The sequence below is a fragment of the Pyricularia oryzae genome, chromosome 2 (assembly GCF_000002495.2).
Source record: "Pyricularia oryzae 70-15 chromosome 2, whole genome shotgun sequence".
NCBI classification, from domain to species: domain Eukaryota; kingdom Fungi; phylum Ascomycota; class Sordariomycetes; order Magnaporthales; family Pyriculariaceae; genus Pyricularia; species Pyricularia oryzae.
The window spans coordinates 1,892,814-1,920,523 of NC_017850.1; the positions used below are offsets into that span (position 1 = coordinate 1,892,814).

The following is a 27,710-nucleotide window of genomic DNA, read 5'->3' on the forward strand; positions in this document are numbered from 1 at the left end:
AGAAGAATCATTTGACATGAAAAAATATCCAAGTTAACAAGTAGCTATCGACACGTAGTAAACAATATCAGAGTCTCATGTGATATTGTATTTAAGCCCGAGAGTTAATAGACCAAACGTTTATCATGGCAATTGTCCAGAGGGCCATGTTCAGGGTAGGTTGGATGAGGGGCGTGCACTTTGCATAGTAAATTCTGGCCCAACCGAAGCCAAAACGCGGGGCAAGTGCTCTTGGTTCGTTCGTCGCATGTCTGCGTCTCAATCAGTTGACGGCTCACGGGATACCTTGGTTTACCCACCTAGGTGCCTTGCCTACCATAGCCAGCCAACTTATCGGGAACTAGATAGTAGGCGAATACCTGCATGCAAAAGTTGACTCCATGCTTGATCTATTACTGCTAGGTCAGAGGCACATGTATGGAAGCTTGTACGGCCTGGTTCTCATGTCACTTCATGAACGAAGAGGCTTAATGTGCCGCGCTGACGCTCAACAGACCTCCGCATCGGGTGTTTGATGTCCCATGCGTAGATGTAGCCATTTCAGGCACACAGGGGATGCAAACTGTCCTTCTCTGGATGTTACATTTTCTCTGATTATCTTTCTTCCCTACATGCCATTTTGCGGTACAATCGCATTCTCGGGCAGGATCCTACAGATGCATGTACGTACCTGTACAATAGATGCCCAATTGAACATTTCTGGAAATGGATTCAAAGGCGACATTCACAAATGAGGGAGCTCCCTCAGAGGCAGGGAGTGTGGGAAACACAGTCATTTCAGCCTCGGCAAAGCCGATGAAACTCCAATTGCCAGCAAGCTGTGACCCGCCACCGCCTCAAGGTCCAACTAAGGAGCTTGTTTGGATTGTGAGCCACCTAACCCTACACTGGGGTGAAAAAATGATATAAATATGTCTATCGAAACACCTACTCACCAGGATCAATGCATCATGTTTGTCTAGGTGTTCGGGGGCACCGGCCACATGGGCCGATCGCTCGTCAAATGCGCACTATCGCACGGCGACAGCGTCACTACCGTCGGGAAGAGGTTCGAGTCCACTCCGGAGGATATGGTGCAGCAACACGAGAGATGCATGGGAGCACTCTGTGACGTGCGCATCCGCGAAACCGTTGAACGCGTTGTCGAGAGGACAATTGAGCGTTTTGGCCGGGTGGACGTCATTGCAAACTGCTCCGGTTACGGTGTCATTGGGGCCTGTGAGGACCAGGATGAACATGAAATTCGGAATCAGTTCGAGACCAACTTCATGGGAACACTGCACATAATCCAGGCCAGCCTCCCTTACTTTCGCCAGCAGGCTGCTGGTCGGTATTTGATATTTAGCTCTACTGCCGGTGCCCTGGGTGTGCCGGGCCTGGGCCCCTACTGCTCGACCAAGTATGCCGTCGAGGGCCTGATCGAAGCGATGCTCTACGAGATCGACTCATTCAATTTGAAGGCCACCTTGGTCGAGCCGGGTCTCGTGAGGCGTGATGAGCCAGACTCACAAACAAATCCTCTTCCTACTTGGGGTCATTTTCTGATCCGTCCGGCGAGCGATCCGTATCTGGATCCCACATCACCAGCGCTCCATGCGATGCGCATGGTGCAGTGGCTCGGGGACAGACAGCCCACAAGCGCCGTCAAGTGCGCCGAACTCGTCTGGCAACTGGGCCACTGTTCATATCCACCCCTACGCCTACTCCTTGGAAACTACGCAATCGAAAGTATTCGCGACCGCTTGCGGTCGGTGACAGAGGAGCTCGAGGACTGGAAGCACCTCAACTTCCCAGCACCACCTGACGTTTCGGATACGCAGGAGAATGACCAAGAAAAAAACGAAAGGACCGACACAGATAAGGATGGTGACAAGGCTGGAGGAAGTATGGAAGAGAAGATGGATGATGCTGTGGAGGATCGACTTGATGCGATGGACGAGGAGATGGTAGATTTCCCCGGTTAGTCCAAGTCCAAGAAGGCACAGCCAAACAAGCATAAAAAGCCATGCAAATATTCGTCAAACATAGTTCCCACGACGTTGTGATACTGAGGATCTACTGAAATATTGCAAAAAAAAAAAAAAAAAAAGGCAAGCAGGGTATGATGTGGGCGAGATATGGACGGTGCATATGCACTGATCAGCTATAAGCATGGGGTGAGCCCCTCGAATATAATGACGGTTAATGCCATTCTTCCTTGATAATTGCGATGTGTTTGCTGGCCCCTTGAAAAGTACTGTACACAGACATGTATCACTCTACCACTCTATCAATCAATCGATGTATTCGATTGGCGGCCCGGTAGACGTGTCCCCTTTCCCAGGCCCGACCGACCCCTTTTTTGCACAGCCCGCCGAGACAAGCGAAGACGAGATTTCTTTGGTTCCACAGATTTCTTCTTCCGTCCCCACAGACCGAGCGCTGGTTGGCTGCCAATAATTGCGAACACCCACTAGAGCAAGCTATGGGAACAGTTTGTCCCAGCGCCAGGCCTTGGAACGCCTGCCTTATGTACCGACCAGGGTGTCATCTGGCTGCAACCCTGGCTAGTAGGTAATTTAGTAATTTGACATCCGCCGTTTAAATCTTATTGCCTGTACCGCCTTAGAATTTCGCACGTTGGCCATCGTCTTTTCCATATCGACGCGTCTCTTTGCCTTATCAGCACAGAATTACTCGATATTGAGACCTGGTCCTCAGACTACACGAGTGACAGTAACTTTACGTCTCCAATATTCAGTTTCAAAAGCGACCGATATTGACTGCATTGTCTAACTCTTCTGCCACAGCGTCCCCTGACGCCACAGCATCTTGCTCGTCCCTATCGAGTGCCAATCTGGCCTAAGCCTCCGCGGTCTTTGATCTCGGGACTTTTTCTATCGAGATTTTCATCCGCTGCCTGCCATTTTAATCCTCAACAACACCCGGAACCCCAAGGCTCTTTCATTCCCGCCCTTCCGCGATTACATCCAACACAATGGCGGACAAGAAGAACGAAGATTTTGTCGTCAGGATGCCAGACAACGGCACCGTTGAGAAGGAGCCCTTTTTGGCCCGATCGCCACCTGCTAGGGCCCGTACTGGCAGCGGCGGTGGATTCGGCGACAGCTTCTCGCTGGCCAGGGTTGCCAACAACCCTCCGGCTGCGATCCTGGCTTACTGCCTTTCCTCGATCAGCATGACTGTGGTCAACAAATATGTCGTCTCGGGAAGCGAATGGAACCTGAACTTCTTCTACCTCGCCGTTCAGGTATGATGCCGACTCGAATCGTCTTTGTTAAACCCATCTGTACTAATAATTATATTTAGGCTATTGTATGCATTATCGCCATTCTCTTCTGCAAGCAAATTGGTATCATTACGAACCTGGCGCCCTTTGATAACGTTAAGGCGAAGAAGTGTAAGTCTTCACCCCCCCGACTTTGAAGCGCCCAAATACAACCCCATTACCCAGCCTCGTCTAACTTTGGCTTGCTATAGGGTTTCCCGTTTCGCTGCTTCTCGTCGGCATGATCTATACCAGCACCAAAGCGCTTCAATTCCTCTCAGTTCCCGTCTACACCATCTTCAAGAACTTGACCATCATCGCCATTGCGTACGGTGAGGTCCTTTGGTTTGGAGGCAGCGTCAGCCCCTTAGCATTGGTCTCGTTCGGCTTGATGGTTCTTAGCTCCGTGGTTGCTGCTTGGGCCGATATTCAGAGTGCCATCCACGGTGGCTCGCACCCGTCCGAGGCTTCTACAGCCATCTCAACCCTCAACGCCGGCTACGCTTGGATGGGTATGAACGTCTTTTGCAGTGCCGCCTACCTTCTGGGCATGCGCAAGGTCATTCACAAGATGAACTTCAAGGACTGGGACTGTATGTATCACTCTGCTTGCCCCCCCCATTTGGATCATATCGACTAACTTTGTGCTAGCCATGTTCTACAACAACCTGCTCACCATCCCGGTCCTCATCGTCTGCTCCCTCATCGCCGAGGATTGGTCAGCTGCTAACTTGGCCAGGAACTTCCCTATCGAGTCCCGCAACGCGCTCTTCATTGGCATGATCTACTCGGGCCTGGGCGCTATTTTCATCTCGTACTGCTCCGCCTGGTGCATCCGCGTGACGACCTCGACGACATACTCCATGGTTGGCGCTCTCAACAAACTTCCGATTGCTATCAGCGGTCTTGTTTTCTTCTCGGCCCCTGTTACCTTTGGTTCCGTCTCGGCCATTGTCATTGGATTCATCAGTGGTATCGTCTACGCATGGGCCAAGGCCAGGCAATCGTCTCAGGCCAAGAGCGCGCTGCCAACACAGCAGCCCGTCATGAGCGCGAGTTCCCAGAGCAACAAGGACGCTTCGAACTCCTGAACGGCAACTGAAGCACGATGAGTGCGGCGTTTTTGCCCTGTGGAATAATTTGCTGTCTTGTAACGCCGCTAGGGACTGTTGTCCGTGGTCTGCAACTCAAATAAGAACTCCGCATTCAGCGTTGCGAAAGTTGGCCTTGTTGTTACTTCATTTCTCATTTGTCATTTCATGTACATCAAGCTTCGTTTTGCCTTCAACTCTTTAATCATTTTTTATTTCTCCTTGTCATAGAGCTTATTCGGCGCGCGCGCAAATGTCTGCCGACGGAGATGGCAGAAGCAAACGGGGCACAGCACAGACCTGCAATACTCCAGACAGACTTGCGAACGGACACATGAAGCTTCTTGGGTTGGCGTTCTGGTTTGAAAGAAGGATGGAAAGCCGTGCACCTGCATTATTATACACGGGCAGCAGGCCGGCACATGGCCGTATAGAAGATCAGATGATGAGATGAAAATGTACACGTCAAATTAGCGAAGATAGCTGATCACTATCGAATGCCTATGGAACTAGGTATAAAGCTATTAATACTACCCTCTTGTAACACGGACTCCAAGGATATTGCATATGAAAAATCGAGATCAAGCACGAAACACATTTGTGCTTATTTGCACCAAGCACGCAGCATTCAATGAACACGAAATGTTATCTACTTTGCGGAGGTACCTGGCCTTAGTGGTGAAAGAGCCGGAGGGTGTCGAACTGACACATATGCCCCGCCCTTATCCCAAACCAAAGGTACCTCTTCGGTAGCTCAGTGGCCAAGCAATTCATTCCCTTGGTCACTTTTCTCACTCACGGTAATGACTGCGGTGCTTATTGATTTACGCCTGTCGCTTTGTCTTGTCGCATCGTCTTTTTGCTAAACTGAAGTTTTCTTGGGAGGAAGTCAATGCGGCACCGTATCGCCATGAGTTGCAGATAGTCGCACCGGTTCCGTCCAAACAAAGCACGTCGACATCGCGATCAGCGCGGAAAGGTGGTTTGCACAACATGTATCACCTAGCTAAAGGACTGTACATGCTTGCGACCAGCAAGGAAGGTGAGCGGCACCGCGCCCCTTTACCCCGAATCTCCCTTCCGCCAATGTGCCCATCTCGACAAATAAGCTGCTTTCTGCTGACAAAGATGACAAACCTCCAATCGATAAAACAGAGTATTCGGTGATATTACTCGGGCTCGACAATGCGGGCAAGACTACGTTCCACGAGCAGGTCAAGAACCTCTTCAACCCTGGCGGCGATGCGCCCTCCTCGGCCAAGCCCATAAAGACGGTGCCCACTGTGGGCCAAAACGTGTCGACCATCACGCTGCCCGACATGTATATGAAGATCTGGGACGTGGGCGGGCAGCACAGCCTGCGTAAGCTGTGGCAAAGCTACTACACGAGCTGCCACGCCATAGTCTTCATCATTGACAGCACCGACATCGGAGACGGGATCCTCAAGGCCGAGAACGGCGAGGCGCACAACGCCGCGGGCGCTGCGGGGGGTGGCACTGGAGGTGGTGGTGCTGCCGGCGGCGGAATGACTGCTGAGGAGATTGCGGCCGCTGCCGCCGGGGACATGAATGGGAGGTTGGATGAGTGCCGCCTGGTGCTCGAGGATGTGCTGCAAAGCGAGGACACGGAGGGCGTCCCGCTGCTCGTCCTGGCAAACAAGCAGGACAGGGAGGACTGTGTCGAGGTGGTCAGGATCAAGGAGGGGCTGGTCAAGAGGGTGTTTGAGGGCGAAAAGGCCGACAGCATCCGCGACTCGCGTGTTCTACCCGTCTCGGCCATGAAGGGGACAGGAGTCAAGGAGGCTGTGGACTGGTTGAGGTCCAGAGTGAAGCTCAACAAGGAGAGCAGACCGCCTGTAATGAGGTGACGTCTGCCTGCGGAGGTGCTCGGGAGCTTGCTACGTGTGGTTGACTGGCAGGCCCGAGTCTGGGTGCGCATTTTGTTGCCTTGGCTGGTGCCTATTGTGTTACGATTTTATGAGTTTCAGGAACGGCGTCATTTTGCCATTGCATTTGGCTGGGGTATCATCGGTTTTGTTTTGGTTTTGTTGGTTTTCTATTTCTCTTTTGGGCGTCTTCTATATGCAAAAAAACACCCTCGAGTTCACCTCTCGTTCTCTGCCGACAGCTCCGCCAAAAGTCCGCCCCTGTCCCTCTTATTTGCGTCCTCTGCCAGTTTATCATCTAGGAGCTTGGAGAAATCCTTGGCCTTGACCAACGCCACCGCGTTGCACTGCAGCAGTGTGACGGCTTCGACGGCGGTCCCTCCTAGCTTTGCGATCTGGCAAATCTCGCCGTGACGGTTCAAGCTGATGGTGCAGGAGCTCACACGGACCTGCTCCTCGAGCCAGTTGGCGTCGACGACGAACATGTCGCCCAGGTCGCCGAAGAAGCTGAAGGTGACGCAAAATGGCGAGTGCAGCCAGCTCAGCGGTACGGGTTCCCTCTCTGCGGGGGTGTACACGGTCACGACCTCGCCCTCGATGCTCGTGTCCGGTTTCCTGAAGTGGCGCAGGGCGGCGACCACAGCGAGGCAGGAGGCATCGATCAGGTTGCCGTCATGGGACTCGGCGTGCACATCCACCCGGATGGACCAGCACTTTTGGCCCGCGACCAGGCACAGAGACTCGGTGTCGAGCGCGTTGGATCGCCGGATCGTCTTCTCGAGCAGTCGGGACAGGAGGACTTCGGTCTCGGTCGGGCGGTTCACCTCAAAGGCGGGGGATGCCATTGGACTGAGCTCTGTGACGATATTGAAGATTCCATCGAAGGGGCGGTCGGTATATGGTATTGTGACTTCGGCCGAAGCTTTTGCGACAATTCTACGGGATAGATTAATCAGTATCGAGCAGTCGGTAATAGCGCCAATCTTTGCATTTTCAAGAGCAAATGTATGTTATATAGAATAGATATACCTTGTTTTGCCAAATTCAACCTCAACGAGTCCATATTCGTCACCAAAAGACAACTTTATGGGTCGGTATTCGTCTATATCACGCCCGTCAAGTCGTAAATTCTGCTGCAGCGCCTGAAGCAGGAACGCCTTTTCGTTCAGCGAAGGTTCTGCTTCGCGCGGCATGTTGTTGAATTATATCTGAAATTACTGAAGATTAACTTGATGCGAAAAAGCGCAAGCTTGATTGAATATTTCCTACTTGCCACAAGGCTGCACCTCTCACAAAGCAAATCAAGAATACATGCGGGAAATCTACTGACTTTTTGCGCCGAACAGGAGCTTCTTGGTCGACGAACAATGCATTCTATGGATGTAGAAGTGGGGGTGAATACCAGCTTTGTGCCGGGCGGTGACAGGGGCCATGTCGACTTTCCCCATGCGAAAGATGCAGTCGCGCCAACCGCGACAACGTCCGTGCCGCCGCCGTTTTGTATCTACGGTACCTTACCTTAGGTACCTTCCATTGCCACTAAACACTCAATCATCTTGCCATTCATTTTGGTTGCTACCCTCAACGTCAACAATTCTAAGATCAGTGTCCACAACTCCCTTTTCTGTCAAAACGAAGCATCCACTCCGAAACACGAAAACATAGAGACACCATGACTACAGCACACAGACCTACCTTTGATCCTGCAAAAGGCAAAGAGGCACTCCGTGGCCCAGCCTACCACCAACGCCTGCTCCCCGCCCACACACAACTCAAGTACCGCAAGCGAGGCCAAGGCGGAGCCGCCGATGCCGATGGCGCCATCGACCTGCGCGCCGAGCTGCTCGCGGCCGAAGCGGCCCACGCCTCCAAGTCAGGCAATTCCAGCGCCAGCATCGCAGCGCCGTCATCAAAACACAGCCCTGCACCGAACTCGGACGACGAAGGTGCAGCGAGGCAAAAGCGACCGCTAGACATGACGACGGACGGGGAGGAGGATCCCGAGGCGAAGCGGAGGCGGATTTTAGCAGAGACCAGGGAGCTGGACGCGGATGATACGGGCGGCAGCTCCGAGGAAGAGGATGACGACGATGACGATAGTGATGGCGATAGCGACGATTCGGACGACGAGGATGCGGAACTCGCACGGGAGTTGGAGAAGATACGGCGGGAGAGGGCGGAGAAGCGCGAGCGCGAGGAGAGGGAGAAGGCGGCGGCTGCCGAGGAGGAGCGAGAGAGGGATATTGCGCTGGGCAACCCGCTGCTCAACAAGCCAGACTTCAACATCAAGCGCAGATGGGACGATGACGTGGTCTTCAAGAACCAAGCGCGTGGGACGGAAGATAAGGGCAAGAGGAAGGAGTTCATCAACGTAAGTTATCAGCTTTTCAATTATGGATCTAGCGACGGTCCCTGGATCAATTTACTAACTTCCTTCATTTACAGGACCTTCTCCGCTCCGACTTTCATAAACGCTTCATGGGCAAGTATGTGAGATAGGGGATCAGCGGGTTATCTTTTGGGGGCTTAGGGATAATAATATGAATATGACAGTCCGTCAGCTGTCCGGACTGGGTTGTCTAGAATTAGAGCATGATAAAACAGCGAGCAACGTTGCCAAAGAAGACTGCAGTTACTGCAAACTGGCTCTGGAATCCCGGTATGGAATCATGCTATCTGATGCGGAGAGGCATGGTAAGGTCTCATAATAGTTGAGTGATGTATTGTTGGTTTAAATTCTGACATAACAGTTTTGAAAACGACAATGACAGCAGTCTGCGGCTAAGTTGTAGCGGTCCATCAGTGATGCCTTGTGGGAAGGGTTACTATTAGTTGCGGTATGTACCTACACAGAATAAAGTGCTCCACAGCTTTACAGGGAGCGTTTTGCCAATTCTAATTTAGTAAACTTTCATTGCGTCTTGAGTTCCTTCCATCGCGTGACTGGACTGTTGGGATTCAACGCTCGGAGAACAGAGCACAAATTTCCTACACGATTGAAGACAAAGCATAATAATCTCGTTCTCATTTTCATTCTTGTTCTCATTCAATTTGCAAGTTTCGCAGAGTTTGATTCTCAGGCAGTGAAAATGCAAGCAGCAGTGATCAGTCAACACCCATATTTTCCCGAGGACGCGTCCATCCCGGACTTTGTATCAAATGACAAATCCTTGACAGATATTGTACTCCCCTTCGCGGGCACAATCACCTGTATTCTGGCAGCATCGGCCATACTTTCGAAACGTATCAATCCGAGTCTGAGTCTGACTGACTTGGGTCAAGTCTGCTGGTTTGTTCTCAGTGAGTGTCAAGACTATCGCATTTCGAACAGTGCTATTGTGGGGCTTCTAAGTAGCTGACATGTTGCCGTTGAATCAGGTGGCTATTTGCACTTGTTCTTTGAAGGTAGGACGCGCAGAAAACTACCTACTGCCTCAAATATCAAAAAAATCCCCGAATCGTCTGACTGGCTCTGCGTTTATATGATCTAGGTTACCTGATTCTCAATTACGAACGCGTTGCAAATTCCAATGAGTTGTTTGCTCAGCTTTGGAAAGAGTACTCACTGAGTGACTCGAGATACCTCACAGCTAATACGTTTGTGATTAGTATTGAAACTATCACAGTGGTATGTCAATCTGCTGCCCTGACATGGCATGACCCTTGATGGCAATAAGTATCTCTGTAAAGAGTTTGGACGTTGGTTTATAACATCTCCACTCCATAACAGCTGTTCTGGGGACCATGCTGTATCGCCACTGCGTTCTGCATTGCCACGAGGCATAACCTGCGGTACCCGCTCTCAATCATAGTGTGTATGGCTCACCTATATGGAGTGGTACTCTACTACGCAACAAGCTTTGCAGATATGGAGATCAAGGGGGTCGCGCACAGCAGGCCCAAATTTCTGTACTTTTGGGTCTACTTTGTTGGCATGAATTTGCCCTGGGCAATCGTTCCGTCGGGTAAGCATTCCATTCATCATTACTCCTCTTTCGTCATGATGAGGCTGACAGCTCGTGAAAATGAAGCTATTCTTTGGGCATCTATCAAGAAGATATGTTGGGCTCTTGATCTGGCGGATCGAGCGGACAGTCACCTGAAGTCATCTGATCTCCAGTACAGCACCAACGCCGCCAAGAAGATTCAATAAGTGCTCAAAGCTTGACTTCATGGCTGGTTTCAAGATTGCGGAGGAACTGGACAATCCTGTCACACATCCATTCTTGCGCGCCTGGGTCTCTGACGGTATGAGAGGCGCCTGGTATCAGACCAGATAGCTCACTGATTACTCCGGCCGGAGCTAGCTTCTTCCACCGGCCGAGGAGAGCCTCTACATCAATAGACTTGGGCACATGCTCGTCTTCACCGGATGGCAGTACCAGTGCGGGCTTCCGGAAGTTGGCCCAGAAGGAGGCAATCTTGTCGTCTGTAAGATCCGATGAAAAGAAGTCGTCTTCGCCACTTTTCTCAGCGAGTGAGGTGTTAGATAAGTAGCTCCCTCCAGTTAAGATGGCGGATAGCCTTACCCGGGGCTTAACAGCGAATTAAGCCGATATGCCGTGAGTGGAGCTCCGAAAACCTCAGATACTGGGTTGTTTCGCGGCATCATTTCATTTTCTTCACCAGCACGAATAAGCGTCGCAGCCTGGGAGATAATTTGGTCAAGTTCCTTCTTGTCGACCAAAGGTCCAAATGCCTCCCTGTCGGAAACGGTTCCCTGCATTATGAAGCCATCCACAGGGGCACTGTTATGCCTGCCGTAGTTTGTATACTCCATGCAGTCCTGAGCGAGCATCAAGCATCGTCAGCAGAGCGAACCATCATGGCATTGCAAATCCCAATACAATCGCGGGGACCCAGACCTGCGTCCCCGTAGAGTGTCCCATCAGGACAATCTTTTCTCTGCCAATACCACGAAGATATTGGACAAGAGCAGAGATCTCAGCTACGTCATCGCTGAGACGTTTGGTGCCGAAGCCGTCAAAGGCGCTGGACAGGCGGACCTCAAAGACCGAGTAGCTCAGGGAAGCCTCCTTTTCCAGCCGCTGTGAAATCGTCCGCACATATCTGAGCGTGTGCGGGCCATCACCAAGGCCACCGATGCATATCAGGGCGTTCTTGGCTGTAGTTGAGCCCGACTCGTATGCACACTGCCTTGGCACGGGTGATTTGAAAGGGTGTACCAGAACAGGGAAGGGCGTCGACATGGTGGTTGACTCTCGGCGTTAAGTTACACAGTTTTGACCGATTGCGACTCAGAAAAGATGTTATTTCAAGTATCAAGGTTGAAGCCTCGAGAAACACTCATTATTTGCAAGCTGTAACATTTCAGTCCAAGTGGGCAGGACCGTGTCAATCTCCAGCGGTACCAACTGCTGCTGTTACCCTGTATTAATTACAGCGTCATCAGGCATGGTGGGTGTCGAAAGCGGGGCTCCGAAGCCGCCAAGCGCTGGACTTTAGCACAATCATTCGCCAGACAAGGCAAAGTTGCGTGTCCAACCCATCAACACGTACCGAATTTGTGAAGACTTGACTGGCAAAAAAAAGAAGAAAAAGAAAAAAAGATACAACAGCAAGCGTCTGCTGCAACGGCTCCCCAGAAAATGTATTGAGGGCTGTAAGTCTTTGGTTTTACCATGGAGCAACCGTTGTTCCGCAACTCGTCCTCGGCGCGGACTGAGTTGTTTGCCAAGGTCGGTAGGCCCATCGTCAGTCATTTCGCAACCCGCCAATCCTTCTGACATCTCATCATCCGATAGCTTAAACCATGTTGTGTGGAGATCAGCAAGCTTGTGATGCGGCCGTCCGCGGCACCATCGCAAGCCAACCAGTTGCTGCAGTTGACGGATCGACTCTACTCCATCCTTAATGGACAGGTCAGCTATGACGCCTCGGCTGTGGATGCAAAGATTGCAGAATATGTTTTCTTCCCGCTGTCGTTCGTCTTCAAGAATAAGGAGGATCACTCTGCCCGAGTGCTAGAAAACGCCATCAAGTGTCTGCGGATTTTGATTCAGTATGGCTGGCGATCTACCATCTCTACGAGTCTGACTCAACAGCTACTCATACTTCTCACATTCATCATCGCCGGCGTTCCTGGCCAGCAGAGGACTTCGCCGCCGCCGGAAGAGACGGTCCTTGAATGCTACAGGTCTCTTGCTGTCTTGATCAGAGAGGCATGTCTGTCAAGCTCCGTATCAGAATCCCTGGTTGACTCCAGTGGTCTACCAAGTCTAGGCCACACCGTAACTGTCATTTTGGATGGCAGCACGGATGGAATGACTGCAGATATCCAGCTTGCGGCACTCGATGCCCTGAGGACTCTCTTTGTCTCGATGAAAGACCGTGCTGCACTTGCATCCTTCCTCCCAGGCAGTGTGTCGACTCTGTCCAAACTTCTCTCGCCACCTGCGTCACTCAAGCTTCAGAAACGTGTGCTCTGTTACGGAGCAAGAGTCTTTGGGGACGTTCTGACCAGGGTGCTAGGCGACATACACAATAGAGATGCGCTGAGGCAGCTCACCTCAGACACGACCGGGGAGGGAAAAGACGGCGAGCTGTCTGGGACAGAGCTATCTGCGTCTTGGCTCAAAGCTACATCCGCTCAAGTCAGGATGGCGCTCGCCATGGTGCTCAAGTTACGATCCCACGAGTCGGATAATGTTCGGAATGCCGTTGAGAGGCTTGCTCTATCCCTCTTAGACGAATGTCATGCGTCTTTGGCTGACTGCACAGTATTTCTCGTCGAGACGGCCATTTTTACCTGGAAAGAAGAAGATGATTCAACTGATCTATCGGGGGGTCCAAAGCATACCGCTTCAAGCATTCGTGACTCTGCTCTGCCAGAAAGCGTAGCGGTTCAAACTACCTTGCAGGACCTGGCCATGATATACCCGGAACTTCAAGATGCTATCAAGACCGTGGTACATAATATGATTACCAGCATGCCCAGAATCATGCAAACTTCAGACGAAAAAATTAAGCAGCAGTGCATATTTGCACTCTCTCGAGGGCAGCGAATAGTGAAAGTCCTGAATATTGACTCGTCCCTGTTGCATGAAGCACTGTCCTCGGCTCTGAGAGACAGCATTGTGGCTTTGACCTCAAGCAAAAAACAACTGAACGTCGTGGCCGACGCTGAATTTGAAGGGGAGATGAGTGTCAACCCCACAGACTTGGTTACACGGCCGGGTGAAACGCGAACATTCAAGCCCATCATGCTGGCGCATGGGAGTCAAGCAGGTACACGTGATGCCTTCCTCAGGTTGGTTTCCGGTATTGGCTCGCCATCTCAGCAGGCAGATCTGGCTACCGACATGATCAGTCTGGCAAGGGATTTGTCAGGAATAGATCAGGTCACAGCCTTATGGCTAGCGTTTGAGTTGCTGAAAGTAGCACTAGCCAAGAACGAGCAGGACGAGCAGTTCTTTGACTTTTCCGGCACCATGTCAACAAATGAGCCTACCGAAGTCTTCCAAGAGCTCTATCAGCTCTCTGTCTTGATGCTGACATCACATACTGACAGTCTCGAAGTCGACTGGAGACTGGAGGCCATAGCTATTGAGGTTACGACTTTTGCCGCCTCTCAAATGGGGGTTTCATTCAGGCCAGAGCTCATTGATACTCTCTACCCTATAGCAACCTACCTGGGCTCACAAAATACCCAGCTAAGGCTTCACGCGATGACAGCGCTTGGCTTGATTGCGTCAGCGTGTGGATATCAGGATGTGTCCGAGTTGATTGTTGACAATGCCGATTACATGGTCAACTCGGTATCTCTGCGCCTGACTTCGATGGATGTTACACCGGCGTCACTCCAAGTACTGAGGATGATGGTGAGGCTGACGGGGCCGAAGCTGTTGCCTTTCCTAGACGACACAGTAGCCGCCATTTTTGCTGCTCTTGATAATTATCATGGGTACCCCGCCTTCGTCGAGCGATTGTTTTCTGTACTCTCAGAGGTGGTGCAGCAGGGTGTCAAGTCTGACGTGCTCTTGCTTGAATCGAAGGAATCCAAAAGTCTTGACCACAGGAAAAGATCAATGGCAGCAGCAACCATCAATGATATTGAATCAGAAGTGAAAGAGAGGATTGCAAAGAAACAGAAGAGGAGAAAGGAGAAAGAGGATCTTCTTCCAGGCGTTAGAGCCAAACATCCTCAGAAGCCGTGGACTTCTGAAGCAAAACAGCTTCTAGACGAAAGGGAGAGGAAGATGAAAGCCGATGATGAGGAGAAAGCAGAAGACACAGGGTCAGGCGGTGAGGTCGAGAAACCAAAGCCGGTCCGTACGCCAACATATGAACTGCTGTCACGAGTTACGACCTTGACGCAATATTATTTAACATCACCAACTCCGACTTTGCGAAAATCGTTACTGGATCTTCTCTCTACAATTACTCCATCTATGGCCCTGGATGAGGATGCATTTCTACCCATGGTCAACTCTCTTTGGCCGGTCGTCATCTCGCGCCTTCGCGACGGGGAGCCATTTGTTGTGGCTGCAGCTTGCAGAGCCATTGCGGCGCTTGCACAAGGGTCTGGGGACTTCCTGGCCTCGAGGATCAAGACTGAGTGGTGGGACTCGATGTCCAGGTGGTGCCAAAAGGCAAAGCAGAATGCCAAGACTGGTGCGACAGGAAATGGTGGGAGAAGTGGAAAGAGCAACAATTCTGTTCCCATTCACTCCGGTCGAAATATAGGCAGACTCAACATGGCCTTGGTTGGCAATGAAGTTGTGCTGCCACACCGTCCACAGGGCAGTAGTAGACCTGGCAGCGGCGGTGTTGATACTGAAAAGTATTCAGACGGCGGACTGGGAAGGTTTGCGCAGGCATCACAAGTATGGGAGGCCACCGTCGACATGCTCGTTGCACTGGTCTCCTTTGTCAGGCTGGATGACGAGGTTTTTGACCAAATACTGGAACTGCTCGCCGACGAGCTCGAGAGCAATTCAGTTGCTCGCAAAGCACTCGAGGTGGTCAATGCGGATGCGGTTTGGCTGGCTAGATTTGAACGTGGCTCGCTGACACAAGATCTCAGTGTACCAGTCATGGACGGAATCAGGTTTGCTGCTTTGGCATAAGCAGCAGGTCGGTCTGGCGATGGATAAGTACACACCTAGTCATTGGCTACAAAATACCTCTCGGGGCTACTACCACTCGAAATGGATTAATCGCCTTTTCCGCGCCAGCCTGCTACGTAAACCTGCCTCCAATCAACGAACTGCTGACTGTGCCGCCAAAGCATCATGTTGTGGGTTGATACGACGTCGCAAACTCGGACCATGCATAAGTAAGCGGGGATTGGGAAGTATTCTATGCGGGTTCGTTGCACCCGCATACTTCTAGAACCCTTCGCCGAGTGAGCGTGCTTTGCATTGGTGCTTGGATGGGACGTTGCTGGCAGTAGAAACTTTACGTAGTAGGTCAAAGCGGTATCCTATTGACAAGGACACCGGCGGCCGATTTGGGTGAAAAATCCGTGCCTCTGAGGTATTTGGAGCAGTATACGCCTTTGATCTTTGTTTAAACAAAGAGTGGCTCACTCTGTAATCTTATCGCGCATCTCACAAAGACGCATGTGCGCAGTCAGCTACCGATTCTTGACGTTGCAAGCTTTCCAAGAAATCCCAAGATATCGCCAAGATTGCTCAAGCTTTCGCCCAGCTCGGCTGACAAGGTGCGCTATTATCATCTTTATGTCAGCTTGTCATCCCATGATATGTACAAAAGCTACAACGCCGGGAACGTTTTATCACCGCGGTCATCACAGGAAGAAAAAAAGAGCACACATACAATAATAGTCGTCGCACACAAACGACACAAACAACAGATATGATCATTTTGTTTGGTATCCATCGGTCCCACGTTGATGGGCGCTAATTTTAGGCATTGCAGGCTGCTGCGCAACTTGATAACCTTGATAGGACATGATCATTCTGATCAATCGCATGTATTACCAGGGACACTCGACAAAATGCGACATTTACCTGGGTCCAAGACGAACGATTCAACTCTGGTCTCCAATGCGACATGTCTAATAGAGACGGGATGGCTGTCACTGGCCACTGTCATCACCACCATTACTCCAGAAAACATGTTCTTGCTTTGCCACCTTTTGGCTGACCGAAAATCTGGCCCATCCAAACTTGCTTGAAAGTTATCGTGGATGTCCGAACGCTTGCCGATTTCGGACGACCTTCCTCTTTAGACTTGGCGTAACCCCCCGCTCAAAGTTTATCGTTGCGATGGCACTCGTGCCAAAATACCCTGGACTTTCTCTTCCAATAATTCAGAGAGAGATACCACGGTAGAAGAGAGGAAAAAAAAAAGGAAGGGGAACAAGGGACACAAACTCACCACACACTCTTCGCCACTGTTGGTGGATGTGGGCGCGCAGATAGCGCAGTCCACGAGTCGAGTACCATGTTATCTCGGACCGATCCTGGAAAGAGGAGGCCTTGCTGATTCTCGTGAAACGCCACAACGAAGTGTCTGCCTTCATGACTGTACCACTGGTACAACACCATAAAGCTTGCTCTTCGCGCTTCGAGCACCAACCAGCAGTCAGAAAGACGTATGCACGACAATACCATGATCGATGTGGCCTTTATCTGGGGAAGGAACCTTGAGCATGCCGCACCCTTTTATAACTTAAGACTGGGTCTCTCAACGGCAATTAACGCAATGTAACCCTCCAAAATCATCCTTCAGACTGGACAAGGGTCGTAGCAGCTGAACACTTGAGCGAGCCCGCCTGTCCCACCACCATTCATACCCAACCCCCGCCGCGTGGTTGTATTGGTACGCGGTAAGAGCAGTTCCCTGGGAGCACTTGACTGGGTTGTATAGAGGGTCTCTTTTTATTTGTTTATAAGGCAGCCGTATCTCCCCGGCGAAGTGGCTTCTTAATAATCATACCCGCGCCCCCCCAGTCCCCTTCTCGTTCCCATTGCTTGTGCACTCTGGCATGTTCATGGTCGCTTGCGGTACCTGAAGCCATAAAGAACGAAGGGCATTTCAGCATCAGTGGGAGATCATCCTCGAGGAATCATATTACGGCCAGACATCCCCCACAGGGGTGATCGCAAGTCAAAATGGAGGCCGACAAGCACAAGGAGACTGCAAACACGTCGGCGGTAGTGTCCGACAACAACAGCCACGATGAGGAAGTCGGCGTTGTCAACAAGTCGAAGCCCTTGGTCCGTGAGCTGCGGAACAGGCACATGCAAATGATTGCCATTGGTACGTTGGTACTGGAGATCTGCGCCGGCGGGCAACAAATATGTCTTTTAACGCTCAAAGGGATTGGAGATCCCGCCCGGACTTGGACGAACCCTAATGCTAAAATGACTTCTCAGGCGGATCCATCGGCGCCGGTCTGTTCGTCGGTAGTGGAAAGGCTCTGCGAACCGGTGGCCCTGCATCACTGCTGATCTGTTATAGTATCATCGGAGGTATGTAGCTTGTCACAGGCCCACCCAGTGAGAAGTATAAACCACGTCGAGGACTATATGCTGAGTTTTAACCTCCAATATAGGAATGCTTTTCTTTGTGTGCCAAGCACTCGCCGAGTTGGCTGTCTTGTATCCTGGTAAGAAATGGAGCCTCCCACAGAACCGTCCGTCGAGAGGACCGGATACTAACGAGATTATGGGCAGTAAACGGTGCTTTCTATACCTATGTCGTCCGCTTTGTTGATCCTTCCTGGTTAGTGACACTGCCCCATATTCTCCAACATACAAACGGGATGACTGATGTGCCGACTTCAGGGGCTTCGCTGTTGGTTGGGACTACGCACTTTCATGGCTTACCGTCTTGCCATTCGAACTGATCGCAGCATCAATCACGATCAAGTACTGGCGCGACGACCTGCGCCCTTCCATCTGGATCGCCACCTTCCTCGCCGTTCTGATCATTATACAGTTTTTTGGAGTCAGGGGTTATGGTGAAGTTGAGTTCATACTCAGCGTGATCAAGATTGCGGCTTGCACTGGTTTCATCATTCTGGGTATTGTCATCAACACTGGTGGTGTGGTATGTTATCCGTCGAAAAAAAAAGAATGAGATGCGGCGATCCTCGTACCGAGTATAAGCTGACTTGTTTTGCAGGGTGACCAAGGATACCTCGGAGCGAAGTACTGGGTAGATCCCGGGCCTTTTCAAAATGGGTTTAACGGGTTTGCGGGTGTATTTGCAATCGCAGCCTTTGCATTCGGCGGTACCGAGCTTGTTGGCCTGGCAGCTGCTGAGTCGGACAACCCGAGGAAGAGCATCCCCGCGGCGAGCAAGCAGGTGTTCTGGCGCATTGCCTTCTTTTACATCGTCAACCTTTTCATCATTGGTCTTATTGTGCCCGCCAACGACCCTCGTCTCATGGGTGCCTCGGGCGCCAACACCAAGGGTAAATTTAAACATTTGGTCCCTGCGGATAAAAAAATGGATTGTGGTGAGAACTAGCTGACAGGACCCCCGTTGCACAGCTTCTCCCTTTGTGCTCGCCATCGAAGATGCCGGTATCCGCGTCCTCCCCCACATCATGAACGGGGTCATCACCGTCGCCGTCATCTCCGTGGCCAACTCGTGCGCCTTTGGCAGCACCCGTACTATGCAGGCCATGGCCGAGCGTGGCATGGCCCCCAAGCAGCTCGCCTATGTCGACAAGAAGGGTCGCCCAGTCATTTGCATCATCATCCAGCTGGCTTTTGGTCTCCTCGCCTTCATCGGCGAGTCCGCCGACTCGGGCAAGGTCTTTGACTGGCTGCTGTCGCTCTCGGCCCTGTCCTTCTTCTTCGTCTGGGGCTCCATCTGCCTCGCGCACATCCGCTTCAGGGCCGCCTGGAAGCTGCAGGGCTACTCGCTGGAGCAGATCCCCTACAGGCCGGCGTTTGGCGTCTATGGCAGCTGGATCGGCTTCGCTCTCAACTGCTTGTGCCTGATTGCGACTTTTTACAATGCTTTATACGTGAGTTTTCATACATATATATATACCCGAAACAGATACATTCTCTCACTACAATCTTCGACTGACAAAAACAAAAACAGCCATCGCCGAACGCCAAACCCGACGCCGAGGTGTTCTTCCAGAGCTACCTGGCTGCCTTCATCGTCATCGGTCTTTACGTGTTCTGGAAGGTTTACTCTAGGGAATGGAGCCTTTATGTGCCACTGGCCGACATCGACCTCATGTCTGGAGCCCGCATGGCGGAGCCGTCTGACGAGCCCGAGGAGGAGCGGACTTGGAAGAACCTTCCCAAGCGGGTAATCAAGGCTCTCTTCTAAGTTTCCCAGTGACATTTGGAATGGCAGGGGGGAAATTTGATGCGTGTTTTATAGGGGTTACGTTATCTCTAAAAAGCGAGAAGTTGTTGGAGAGACAAAAGTGCCGGGTGACATGTTCAGAAGAATGTGCTGTGGGCATGGAGGAAGGATACGTTAGTTAGTTAATATAAATCAAAGACATATCTACAAAGCTAAAGGCAGCCTTTGAGACCAGGGAGGCGGTAGATACGTGATTTCTTGACTACACCAAGTCGCTTGGTCACATCAGGTTCCGGTTGTCTTGGCGACTTGCTGGGTGTGAGATTACGTATGCCTGCATGAGCCATGATTCCCGATACTACAGTACTGCTAACAAGGTTGGGGATATGATGTAGAGGGGGGCAAAGAAGTAGCCTAAGAGGTAAATACCTATTCGTAATTACCTACCTAGGTCCATAAGTAGGAAGACAAGGTACCTAGATGGTACCAGATAGATCCGCTCGAGTAAGTGGAAGGGATGCATCGGCTGTCAAGCTGTCAATAATTTTCTTTTCCGTACTTTTAAGTCTCTATCGTCGAGGTCAATTGAATTGAAATCCTGGAAGGTACTGAAAGGGTGTTGAGAGCCCATCCGATTCGACCCTGTACGTGCGCAAACGGCGGCTGTCACTTTGAAATTGTCAGCTGCCACAGTCTGGTGCCTGCGCCCTTGGCGGAGTTGCTATACCATAACGAGGCCGACCAATTGATCCCTGTCGTGACTGCAGCGCATGAACCAGGCCAGATTTAGTGAGCCTCAGAAGCCCTCAAGATCCCTGACGGTGAGTTCTGGTCTAATGTTTCCGCCCTCCCTTTATTTATTTTTTTACTTTTGGTTTTTTTCCCCTAGCACATCACCAACCTACATTTTGTCTTTTTTTTGATCGGGTTTGTTTTATCTGTGCCGCTGGGCTGTGCCAAGCTACCTGGGATCTGGTCAGTGCAATGTAATTGTTATCAGGTCGTCGCATTCCAGTCCCCCCCTTCTCCCTACTGTGCCGTTACCGCCTACGACCTGACCGCCGACTCTACAACTCCTAGCATAATCCATAATCGGCTAGGCCCCCTCCCTCAGATACCGACCCCGACTCGGAACTGCCCGGTCCCCCACGGCTTGTCTGCCGCATTTAGAACGAACCACCCTTCCCCTGAAAATCGACAAACCGACGACCGCCAACGAAACAGAGCCTCGTAAAACTGGCCTCCAATACTGCGAAAACCAACCCCCGAACCCCAATAGACCATGTTGGCGTCGGCCGCTAGGAATGGGCCCGGCCACGGCGCTCAACCGGCTGCGTATGGCAGCGGGCCCGCGCCTCCAGCAGGCACCTTTACCCCAGGCACAAAGATCCAGGTCGGCAGCCACCGAGTCGTCATACAAAAGTACCTATCCGAGGGCGGCTTCGCACATGTATACCTCGTTAAGCTGCCCCAGCCCGTGAGCGGGACCGACCTCGCCGTGCTCAAGCGGGTGGCCGTGTCCGACAAGGAGTCGTTGCGTGGCATGCGCACCGAGGTCGAGACCATGAAGCGCCTCAAGGGCCACCGTGCCATAGTCACATATATCGATTCGCATGCCTCGGAGCTGCGTGGCGGCGGCTACGAGGTCTTTTTGCTCATGGAGTACTGCGACGGCGGCGGCCTCATAGACTTTATGAACACCCGACTGCAGCACCGCCTGACGGAGCCCGAGATCCTAAACATTTTTACCGATGTGGCCGAGGGCGTGGCCTGCATGCACTACCTAAAGCCGCCGCTGCTGCACCGCGATCTCAAAGTCGAGAACGTCCTCATCACGATGTACAGCTCCGTGCGCAAGTTCAAGCTCTGCGATTTTGGTTCCGCCGCTCCGCCCCGTCCCGCGCCGACCACGGTGGCAGAGTGCCGGGCTACCGACGAGGACGTGCAGAAGCACACGACGATGCAGTACAGGAGCCCGGAAATGACGGATGTCTATAGAAAGCAACCGATCGACGAGAAGTCGGACATCTGGGCTCTGGGGGTTCTGCTCTACAAGCTCTGCTACTACACCACCCCTTTTGAAGACCAGGGTCAGCTGGCCATTCTAAATGCTAGCTACAAGTACCCCAGCTATCCGGTATTCTCGGATCGCTTGAAGCAGCTCATCGGTAAGCATTGCCGAACCGGGCTGGTACCTGGAGTGCCGGCTGAGTCTTGGTCTGCAGAACGCGCGCTAACATATAGATTCTTCTACCTGTCTCAGCTGTGATGCTAAAGGAAAACCCCCAATCACGTCCCAATATATACCAGGTTCTTAAGGAAGGGTGCGCAATGCAAGGCAAAGAACCTCCAATTAAAGATGTACGTCATGATACTTCCTCGTTCAAACCCATACAATCATGGCTGAGGTTGCGCCGCTAACGGGAACTACTAATCAACCAGATATACTCTGGAAAGCCACGAACAACACCACAGCCCAGCTCCAGACCGGCGGCGGCGGATCAGCCTGCGCACGCCCCTGTCGTTGGGGCATCTTTTGCTCCGGCAGCAAAACAACAGCAGGTCATTCCAGAAATTGCGCCCATGAGACGAGGCAGACCGACAGCGGCGACTACTCTCCCAGCTCAGCCAGGCACATCCCCGTCGAGCAAACCTAAACCGAGCCCATCACCCATGAGAATTACGAACGGTGACCCGTTCGCCGCGCTCGACAGCAAAGCAGCAGCAGCAGCAGTTACCGGCAAAGGCGACGAGCTTTCGTCGAGATTTCCCACGCTTGACCAGTTTTCACTACTCCACGACCATGGCTCAAAGTTCAACTTTGACGATCCCTCGTCTCCCGACTCGTCGAGGAGGGATATTGGGCAAAGGATTACCGAAAGATTGGCAGACGACGCCTTCGCGCACCCTAGTTCTCCTGAGAAGCAGTCACAGCAACCGCCTCAGGCTGTTTATAGCAAGCCTCCAATAGTCTCTCCGCCCATACATTCAGCCTCGGCGCCTCCCAGGACAAACGACATGAGCCGTGCTTCGGCCATTATTGCCCAGACTCCCGAGTTGCAGGCTATTGCCTCGCCGGAACTTCAACAACAGTCTCCTCCCAAACCAAAGCCAGCAATGGTATCTACAGGGACGATGACGAGCACGCCGCCAACAGAACGACCGCCTCAGTTCCAGTCTTATCAACGATATCCCGACCGCTCCGCCAGCATGCCTAAGCCCAAGGAAACAGAGAGCCTTGGTCAATCGCCTAGCGACCCAACCGCTCCCAGAGTCTCTACGTATCCCCCTGTGTCTACCCACATGCATAATTCTTCTTCTTCACGACCATCGTTAGAAGGAGGTCGTCCGAGTTCAGATTTGTTAGATGCGGCCTATAGAACCACATCGCAGGGCTCACGACCTAGGCCGGTCAGCACGTATATGGAGTCCAACTTGGACTATCTGCGCGAAAAAGAGAAACCGACCAAGCCGATTCCTTCTCCGGGCTTATCATCTGGGAGGAACTCGGCATTCATGTCGCCCCCACCGCCAGAGCCTTCAGAAGAGGCAAACATTGCTTCGAATGTGGACTTTTTACGGTCGATGGAGGAATCAGATTCCAAGAAAACGAGCAAGCAAAGCAAGCGATCCAGCCTGACTTCATTATCATCAGGAACAAAAAACATCTTTGCGGGCAAGTTCAGCGATGCATTTAAACGGTTCGAGCACAGTAACAGCAGCAGCAACAGTGCACCACCGCCGGCCAGAACGCCGTCGCCCTTGAAAAGTCTCGGGCGGCACCACGACCTAACGCCGATTGCAGGATCTGAGGCGACAGATGGCAGGTCTGACGACGGGCAGGTCCTCGAGGAGACAGATGACATGACCCCTGAGATGCGGCGGGAGGTTGAGCGCCGGCGACTTTCTGAAGAAGAAAAGAGGGTCGCGGCGGCCGGTGCGGAGTATCGAAAGCGGCTGGCTGATCGCGAGCCTGGGGTTGCGCAAGCGGGGCTCCCCAAAAGCATCGGTGGCGTTTCTCGCGCCGTTTCGATCCAGAACAAAGTCCAAAACTTGCTGGACGAGAGCCAGAAGTCGACCCATATCACGCGGACCGCTCAGGGGTACGGGCACTTTACCGAGTCGCCGGCCCAGGAACTGGAGAGGCCTGAAATTCCACGAAAACCTGTGGGTGGCGTGATGCGAAGCAATGTCGGGCTTGGGGTGGGGATCGAGACGAAGCGGCCAGCGCCGCCAGTGGGCATGAAGCCCGATGTGCGGCCGGTTTCCATGATGCCTAACACGAGCGGGAGACCTACAGCTCCTCCAAAGCCTACGCACCTTTACAAAAACCTTACCAGCGGCGGCGGGAGGCCAATGTCGCCGCCGAAACCAAGCTCACTAAACAAGCCGCTTCCTCACAGGCCACCTATGGGGCAGCAGGAACAACTGATGGCTCCCAGCCTCCCTGGACAGCCGATACTTGACATGACGGCACAGGAGAAGGACGACTACCTGAACGACTTCCAGAAGCGATTCCCCAGCCTGGGCGCGATCGAGATGGTGGAGCGGGACCTGGGTGCGGAAGCTGCCGGCGGGAGGGACCGGGAACGTTGATCTGGTGGGACTTTTTTTATCTATTCTTGTAGCACAGCGCGCGCGGGGCATCCGGCAGAGAAATGCGGAAGTGTATGTTGTGCATACACTGCAACGTTACCGAAAAGTATATAGAGAGACGAGAGGGAGGGTGGTTGGCATCCCCGTCATAGTCTAGCGCGTGCATACCCGTAGATATTTTAGAAATACTTTCACGGCAAACCATGTCAATTTTTCGGCCGGTGAATCTAAGAAACAGCTGTCGGGATCTACTCTAAATCGTGGGCCAAGCCGGGAGGAAAACATGACCAGAAGTGCGGGCTTTTTGAAAGTCCGTTTTGTCGGCGACCACTGTTCGGGGTAGCTGTGGGCACGGATACCTGGTTTTTTGTCTAGACCTAGACTTAGTCTAGACCAAGTAGGTAAGGTAGGTAGGTCGCTATAGGTAATGTAGGTAGTCGGCGATGCTCTCTCTTGGATTCGGCGACTTCCTTACGAGGGTGGGGGTGGCTTTTCGGACAAAAAAATCCGTACTGTCCATTCCAGCTGTCATTGAGCGACCGACTCCATGTTGTGTAGTGCTTTGTATATTTTGACATATTGGCCTACTTTGGCACCTTGTCTACCCGCACGTTCTCCCCAACTAACTATCCGTTCGAGAATTTGACTTGTACATTTTCACACAAAACAACCAATTCTACACCTCGGGCAACTCGAATTGGTCCTTCTTCACCAGACCAAACAACACCAAATACTCGGAAGAAAATCGCATTCGAAAATCAATCATCATGTGCATGGGAGCTACTTGCGGAACCTGCTGTGCGTATACAAACCCCATTCATGCACCATTAGCCTCAATACCCAGGGCAGGAAGACTGACACACAGCCGCCATTTTTTTTCCACAAAAATCCAATCAACAGCAAAGAAGACATGGCGCGGTTGCGGTAGTCACATATCCTCCGCCATGGCTGGGGTTCCCGAGTCGGAGTGGTGCACATGTGAACCCAAGGTCGAGTTCGAGGGCACCATGTACCCGCCCGCGGCCAAGATGTAGATTCCTGGTGCGAGCTTGATTGGGAGCATTCTGGGTTCCGGGGACGCTAAGGATGAGCTTTGAGATTTCATTTTCATTTTTTTGAGGGGTTCTCTTTAGTAGTTTTCGTCTGCAAATATACAAAATAAAGGGCGTGATTTGTACAATTCTTCGGGGAAGCTGTCCGACTCAGCGCTATCATGACCCTATGTAGTTCCCGCCCAGAGATACCAAATAAACGGCGGGGCTGACTCCGACCTCGGCAGTATCAGCTGTAGTCGCTACAAGATAGATACGGCCCTTGGGGATAAATCCAACCCGCCCGACTGTCTAATTGACTAACTAGTTACCTACTCAACTGTAACAAAGTTTGGAATGCTTGCTTTGTAAACAATAACAGCTTGCCTCTCATTCGCTGTTGTGCCGTTGCCTTTGCCTTGCATCAACGACTACAAGGGCGTGTAAGTAGAAGCGCAAGCAAGATGTTGCTTTTCTCGCCATCCATAACAGCCATCATCCTCGGCGTCTGCGCCGCTGCTTATCTGATTCGATGCCTCCGGTCGCCTCTGCGCAAGGTGCCGGGCCCGTGGTATTCGCTCTTCACGGGAGCGGGGCTCAAGTACAATGAGCTGCAAGGCCAGCGGACTCGGTACATCCACAAACTGCACCTCAAGTACGGCCCGACGGTGCGCCTGTCGCCGAGCGAGGCCTCGTTCACTGGGCCCGATGCAGTCAGGGAGATCTATGGGTCCGGGGGCAGCGGATACGAAAAGACCGAGTTCTACGACCTCTTCACCGTCTACGGCAGGAGGACCATGTTCTCGACGCTGGACAGGGAGAGCCACGCCAGGAGGAAGAGGGTGCTGGCTGACCGCTACGCAAACACCAACGTGATGAAGCAGCCGGCCCTGAGCGGCATTGCGGAGAGGGCGAGGAGGTTCGCCGAGTTGTGTCAGGGCTCCGTCGGTGGAAGTCTTGATATCTACGTGAGTCGGTAGTGTCGCTGCCCGGTGATAAAGGGATAAAATAAAAAGGTTTCTCGTCTAACTTGGGCCCGGGGCTTTTAGACAACTCTGCATTCTTATGCCTTTGACTGTGTCACGCATCATCTTTTCCACCCGCTGTGTACCAATTCTTTGCAAGACAAGCAGGACGGTGATATAATGAGGGAAGTGACATTTGACGACAGCCTCAAGAGTGCGTTATGAGCTGCCTTGCTTCTGGCCTCCAAAAAAGTAGCAACCATCCAGCCCTCAGGGAGGTGTACTGACACGAACCCCGCCACCCACGCTACAGACCGTCTTGTGAAATATTACAGCCCTTCACTGTATCATATCGTCGAGCCGCTGCTGTCCTTCATCACTCAGCCCCGAGCAACACCGCTAGCAGACAAGTTCGTCCTCGACACTAGCGCTCAGACACACGCATCGCCATTCACTCTCCTGGACCGACTCCACCAGAGGAAGAACGGCGGTGACCTTGAGCAGATCGACATAGCGGCCGAGTGCCTCGACCACATGGTCGCCGGCATCGATACAACTGGCGATGCGCTTTGCTTCCTCATGTACCAGCTTTCGTTGCCATCATCTGCCACTTTCCAGCGGAAGTTGCAGGCCGAGCTGGCGGCGAACCCGGATCATGACGAGACGCCCTTCGACAAGCTTCCGTACCTGGACGCAATCGTCCAGGAGGGTCTGAGATGTTTCCCGGCCATACCGATGTCGCTGCCGAGATATGTCCCAAGCGGTGGGAGGCACGTCGATGGGTACTTTATGCCAGAGGGGACTATTGTTAGTTGTCAAGGTAAGTTTTTTGTTGCAAGCAGATACAGAACAAAGGAACCTCCCATCGGGCTGGCCTCTGACGGGATCTTGGTATAGCATATTCTGTCAATCGAATCAACGGCGATATCTTCCCTCACCCCGAAACCTTCAATCCAGACCGGTGGCTTGAGGTGGAAGGCGATGCGACACGAAGAAGATGCATGTTCGCATTTTCCCATGGCGGCAGAGGATGCGTTGGCAAACAGTGAGCGCCACATTGTCCTATCCCCTCTTCATCAAGCCCTGTCTCTCGGTCTATACTGATGTCCGGCCTTTTTGACTTAGTTTGGCACTTGCCGAGATGAAGTTGCTGCTTCGGGATACCTACTCCCGATACTCAACGATTCCTGACTCCAAGATGACGGACGACGCCATGGCCATGTCAGATCAGATCATCTCATCGAGGCCTGCAGGACAGAAGTGCCTGATGAGGTTCATTCCGCTGGTGGACAATGCCACATAAGGCCCTGGAGGCCTAGACCTTCGGTGCGGGCGAACAAAAGCAAAATATATTTGCAAAGATGACGGCTGCAACTTGAAACCGAACACCTACTTTTTTTCTGGAGCGAAGAGAGTAAAACTAGGCTAAAATAAAAGAATAGCACCCAAGTCGATGGCCCTGATGATCATACGGCCGCCACACTACGTTAATACATGTATCGCATATGATATTTTCAACCATGTTATTTTACGATATTCAAAAATAGCCTTGTTCATATTATTTTTTTACGCGGCTAATCGGAGAATTGAGTCCCTACCTTGGGTAC

The 27,710-nt window shown here is 52.1% G+C and overlaps 12 protein-coding genes across 12 annotated transcripts; 10 read left to right on the forward strand and 2 right to left on the reverse strand.

Annotated features, from left to right (window-relative positions):
- The first annotated feature begins 277 nt into the window (after nucleotides 1–277).
- MGG_08857 (retinol dehydrogenase 8) lies at nucleotides 278–2,094 on the forward strand. Its single transcript, XM_003713832.1, has 2 exons — nucleotides 278–867; nucleotides 963–2,094. Exons 1-2 carry the CDS (start codon nucleotides 706–708, stop codon nucleotides 1,962–1,964), a joined length of 1,164 nt encoding a protein of 387 aa, XP_003713880.1. The 5' UTR covers nucleotides 278–705; the 3' UTR covers nucleotides 1,965–2,094.
- A 490-nt stretch (nucleotides 2,095–2,584) lies between these two features.
- Nucleotides 2,585–4,909, forward strand: MGG_08858 (GDP-mannose transporter). Its single transcript, XM_003713833.1, has 4 exons — nucleotides 2,585–3,250; nucleotides 3,310–3,400; nucleotides 3,481–3,861; nucleotides 3,920–4,909. The coding sequence occupies exons 1-4, from the start codon at nucleotides 2,978–2,980 to the stop codon at nucleotides 4,357–4,359; spliced, it is 1,185 nt and encodes a 394-aa protein (XP_003713881.1). The 5' UTR covers nucleotides 2,585–2,977; the 3' UTR covers nucleotides 4,360–4,909.
- Nucleotides 4,910–4,928: 19 nt separating this feature from the next.
- On the forward strand, nucleotides 4,929–7,339 carry MGG_08859 (ADP-ribosylation factor family protein). Its single transcript, XM_003713834.1, has 2 exons — nucleotides 4,929–5,401; nucleotides 5,515–7,339. The coding sequence occupies exons 1-2, from the start codon at nucleotides 5,353–5,355 to the stop codon at nucleotides 6,225–6,227; spliced, it is 762 nt and encodes a 253-aa protein (XP_003713882.1). The 5' UTR covers nucleotides 4,929–5,352; the 3' UTR covers nucleotides 6,228–7,339.
- MGG_08860 (exosome complex exonuclease RRP45) lies at nucleotides 6,247–7,605 on the reverse strand. The gene is made up of 2 exons (XM_003713835.1): nucleotides 7,275–7,605; nucleotides 6,247–7,181 (listed from the first exon to the last, which is right to left on the reverse strand). Exons 1-2 carry the CDS (start codon nucleotides 7,436–7,438, stop codon nucleotides 6,464–6,466), a joined length of 882 nt encoding a protein of 293 aa, XP_003713883.1. The 5' UTR covers nucleotides 7,439–7,605; the 3' UTR covers nucleotides 6,247–6,463.
- A 146-nt stretch (nucleotides 7,606–7,751) lies between these two features.
- Nucleotides 7,752–9,164, forward strand: MGG_08861 (uncharacterized protein). The gene is made up of 2 exons (XM_003713836.1): nucleotides 7,752–8,616; nucleotides 8,691–9,164. The coding sequence occupies exons 1-2, from the start codon at nucleotides 7,918–7,920 to the stop codon at nucleotides 8,742–8,744; spliced, it is 753 nt and encodes a 250-aa protein (XP_003713884.1). The 5' UTR covers nucleotides 7,752–7,917; the 3' UTR covers nucleotides 8,745–9,164.
- Nucleotides 9,165–9,183: 19 nt separating this feature from the next.
- MGG_14756 (uncharacterized protein) lies at nucleotides 9,184–10,709 on the forward strand. The gene is made up of 5 exons (XM_003713837.1): nucleotides 9,184–9,545; nucleotides 9,624–9,650; nucleotides 9,737–9,873; nucleotides 9,976–10,210; nucleotides 10,277–10,709. The coding sequence occupies exons 1-5, from the start codon at nucleotides 9,335–9,337 to the stop codon at nucleotides 10,396–10,398; spliced, it is 732 nt and encodes a 243-aa protein (XP_003713885.1). The 5' UTR covers nucleotides 9,184–9,334; the 3' UTR covers nucleotides 10,399–10,709.
- Nucleotides 10,222–11,616, reverse strand: MGG_08862 (dolichol-phosphate mannosyltransferase). The gene is made up of 3 exons (XM_003713838.1): nucleotides 11,111–11,616; nucleotides 10,775–11,031; nucleotides 10,222–10,709 (listed from the first exon to the last, which is right to left on the reverse strand). The coding sequence occupies exons 1-3, from the start codon at nucleotides 11,453–11,455 to the stop codon at nucleotides 10,403–10,405; spliced, it is 909 nt and encodes a 302-aa protein (XP_003713886.1). The 5' UTR covers nucleotides 11,456–11,616; the 3' UTR covers nucleotides 10,222–10,402.
- A 271-nt stretch (nucleotides 11,617–11,887) lies between these two features.
- On the forward strand, nucleotides 11,888–15,334 carry MGG_08863 (uncharacterized protein; the record flags this gene model as incomplete). The annotated part of the gene is made up of 2 exons (XM_003713839.1): nucleotides 11,888–11,944; nucleotides 12,011–15,334. 2 exons carry the CDS (start codon nucleotides 11,888–11,890, stop codon nucleotides 15,332–15,334), a joined length of 3,381 nt encoding a protein of 1,126 aa, XP_003713887.1.
- Nucleotides 15,335–17,347: 2,013 nt separating this feature from the next.
- MGG_11327 (amino-acid permease inda1) lies at nucleotides 17,348–19,532 on the forward strand (the record flags this gene model as incomplete). The annotated part of the gene is made up of 8 exons (XM_003713840.1): nucleotides 17,348–17,495; nucleotides 17,612–17,707; nucleotides 17,791–17,844; nucleotides 17,912–17,960; nucleotides 18,023–18,287; nucleotides 18,363–18,654; nucleotides 18,734–19,215; nucleotides 19,296–19,532. 8 exons carry the CDS (start codon nucleotides 17,348–17,350, stop codon nucleotides 19,530–19,532), a joined length of 1,623 nt encoding a protein of 540 aa, XP_003713888.1.
- Nucleotides 19,533–20,187: 655 nt separating this feature from the next.
- MGG_11326 (NAK protein kinase) lies at nucleotides 20,188–24,420 on the forward strand. Its single transcript, XM_003713841.1, has 3 exons — nucleotides 20,188–21,679; nucleotides 21,775–21,872; nucleotides 21,954–24,420. Exons 1-3 carry the CDS (start codon nucleotides 20,794–20,796, stop codon nucleotides 24,105–24,107), a joined length of 3,138 nt encoding a protein of 1,045 aa, XP_003713889.1. The 5' UTR covers nucleotides 20,188–20,793; the 3' UTR covers nucleotides 24,108–24,420.
- Nucleotides 24,421–24,675: 255 nt separating this feature from the next.
- On the forward strand, nucleotides 24,676–25,404 carry MGG_15598 (uncharacterized protein). Its single transcript, XM_003713842.1, has 2 exons — nucleotides 24,676–24,905; nucleotides 25,008–25,404. The coding sequence occupies exons 1-2, from the start codon at nucleotides 24,875–24,877 to the stop codon at nucleotides 25,139–25,141; spliced, it is 165 nt and encodes a 54-aa protein (XP_003713890.1). The 5' UTR covers nucleotides 24,676–24,874; the 3' UTR covers nucleotides 25,142–25,404.
- On the forward strand, nucleotides 25,337–27,691 carry MGG_15599 (uncharacterized protein). Its single transcript, XM_003713843.1, has 5 exons — nucleotides 25,337–26,106; nucleotides 26,188–26,317; nucleotides 26,417–26,923; nucleotides 27,001–27,148; nucleotides 27,229–27,691. The coding sequence occupies exons 1-5, from the start codon at nucleotides 25,603–25,605 to the stop codon at nucleotides 27,404–27,406; spliced, it is 1,467 nt and encodes a 488-aa protein (XP_003713891.1). The 5' UTR covers nucleotides 25,337–25,602; the 3' UTR covers nucleotides 27,407–27,691.
- Nucleotides 27,692–27,710: the final 19 nt, after the last annotated feature.